The 1,989-nt window shown below is 49.6% G+C and overlaps 1 protein-coding gene across 1 annotated transcript; it reads right to left on the bottom strand.

Annotated features, from left to right (window-relative positions):
- Positions 1–842: 842 nt before the first annotated feature.
- HILPDA (hypoxia inducible lipid droplet associated) lies at positions 843–1,033 on the bottom strand. The gene is given in 2 exon segments (XM_065884311.1): positions 843–874; positions 877–1,033. Coding segments are annotated over 2 exon segments (189 nt in total).
- Positions 1,034–1,989: the final 956 nt, after the last annotated feature.

The following is a 1,989-nucleotide window of genomic DNA, read 5'->3' as shown; positions in this document are numbered from 1 at the left end:
AACCTTAACCACTGGACCACCAGGGAAATCCCTACTTTATATTTTAAACAAAGCGTTTTATGTACTTTCCTGCTCCAAAGTTTTAAGATGTGAAACCTCAGATCTGCGAATTAAGACCCTTCCCTACCACTAATTTCAAGGGCAGAAGTCAACAAGACACACTGTAGAAATATACATTCAACTTTATTTCATTAGAAAAATTTATTTAAGCCACACGGTGGCCAAAATGCCCACGTCCTGAGCAGGCACTGTCATCCCACTGCCCTCTTCAGACCAATACACACATACATACACGCTATGTTGGAGGAATGACTTAAAAATGTAAAACAATGAGAACGGGACATAGAATACTCCCCCTTCCCCCTTCCTACAGCCAACCCACACACCTCTTCAACTGTTATCCGCACAGAGAGGAGCTCTCATGGAAGAGAAACTGAACACCAAATAAACTGACCATAAGACACCCAAGCCCAAAGGAACTCTTGGCAGATGCTTAGAAAGTAGGGTTGAAAATAACACGATCTCCCAATAGCTGAAGTTGCAGCACAAGTCCCCATCGAAGAGAAGACAGAGCCATGCTGCCAAGGACAGCAAAGCATATGGTGGACTGGGGAGAAGAGTGAGATCACTCCATTCCACAGCCACAGGCGACCCACTCATATCTGTGTATTAAATAGGCTTTATCCAGAGCAACGAGTATGCAGGTGGAGAGGCCCTTCAAGGGCCTAGTAAGAGTTAGTTTTCTGATAACACTGATGCTGAGCTTGCCTACCCAAGAACTGGTACAGCTGGACGTATTTAGGCCAGTGTTCCAAGGTTACAGCTGGTGGAGGGAGGTCTTATCACACCCCTCTGGATGGATGGTCTGGAAGGCTGTTGGGGAATCTGTGTTGGCTAGTTGACCTCTGGTGGTCCAGGAGCTCCCAGGAGATGGGCTCTCCAGTAAGACCCCCAGGGACTCCATCAGTCTAACGAAGATGGAGAGCAGGGTCAGCACCACACCTAGGAGATAGAGGTTCAACATATGCTTCATGGCTCAAAGGATCCCACTCCTCTGTAGAGCAGTAGAGCTGCCTTCTGCTTCTGGAAGGCCTCTGGATCCTGAGGAAAGAGAGCGAGGTTAATCTCCAGCCTTTGGGGATATGCGTGCCTCTGACCTTGACCCTGGAGCTAAGCAGGAGGCTCAGCCAGCCAGGGGGACAAGGACCATAGCAGAATCTCCAAGCATATTTACACTGTAAACTCCATGGCTGGGGAACCAGTCTAGCCTCTTGGACTAATTCAAGAGCATTCCTTAAAACTTTTACTTCCCTTAAAGTAAAAAACTTTTACTTCTCCTGTCGGGTACGCACAATCCCTGTTCCACAGTCCATGGACCAGAAACCTTCCTGAAGTAAGGTTTTGGTGAGGGTGGGCGGAGGTGGGAATATAAGAAGACGCCCTTGAGAAAGCAAAAGCAACCTGCCTTGAAGTCTCCCTCACACTTCAGTCAGGTTCGAGTTAACCATAAACTTTTTTTTTTTTTTTTTTTTTTTGCGGTAGCGGGCCTCTCACTGTTGTGGCCTCTCCGGTTGCGGAGCACAGGCTCCGGACGCGCAGGCTCAGCGGCCATGGCTCACGGGCCCAGCCGCTCGGCATTATGTGGGATCCTCCCGGTCCGGGGCACGAACCCGTGTCCCCTGCATCAGCAGGCAGACTCTCAACCACTGCGCCACCAGGGAAGCCCAACCATAAACTTTTTGAAAGTCAAAATAATTCTAAGGGAGTCAGATCTATCAAGTTCACCTACTTAACAAGTACACCTTGAATACCCACAACGTGTAAGGCACCTTGGAAGGTACTAAGGCCACCGGAGGAGGCCCTGCAGACACGAACCCGGCCCTCACGCGCCTTACAGTCCAGGGGCGACAGGCAAGAAAACAGGCAGTTACTACAACAACCCGCCAAGGGCTGTGACAGTAAGGAGATGCTAAGGGTGCTCTGGGAGGG

This window comes from Phocoena phocoena, chromosome 9 (assembly GCF_963924675.1).
Source record: "Phocoena phocoena chromosome 9, mPhoPho1.1, whole genome shotgun sequence".
In the NCBI taxonomy this organism is placed as follows: Eukaryota; Metazoa; Chordata; class Mammalia; order Artiodactyla; family Phocoenidae; genus Phocoena; species Phocoena phocoena.
This window is presented reverse-complemented; position numbering and strand designations above follow the sequence as displayed.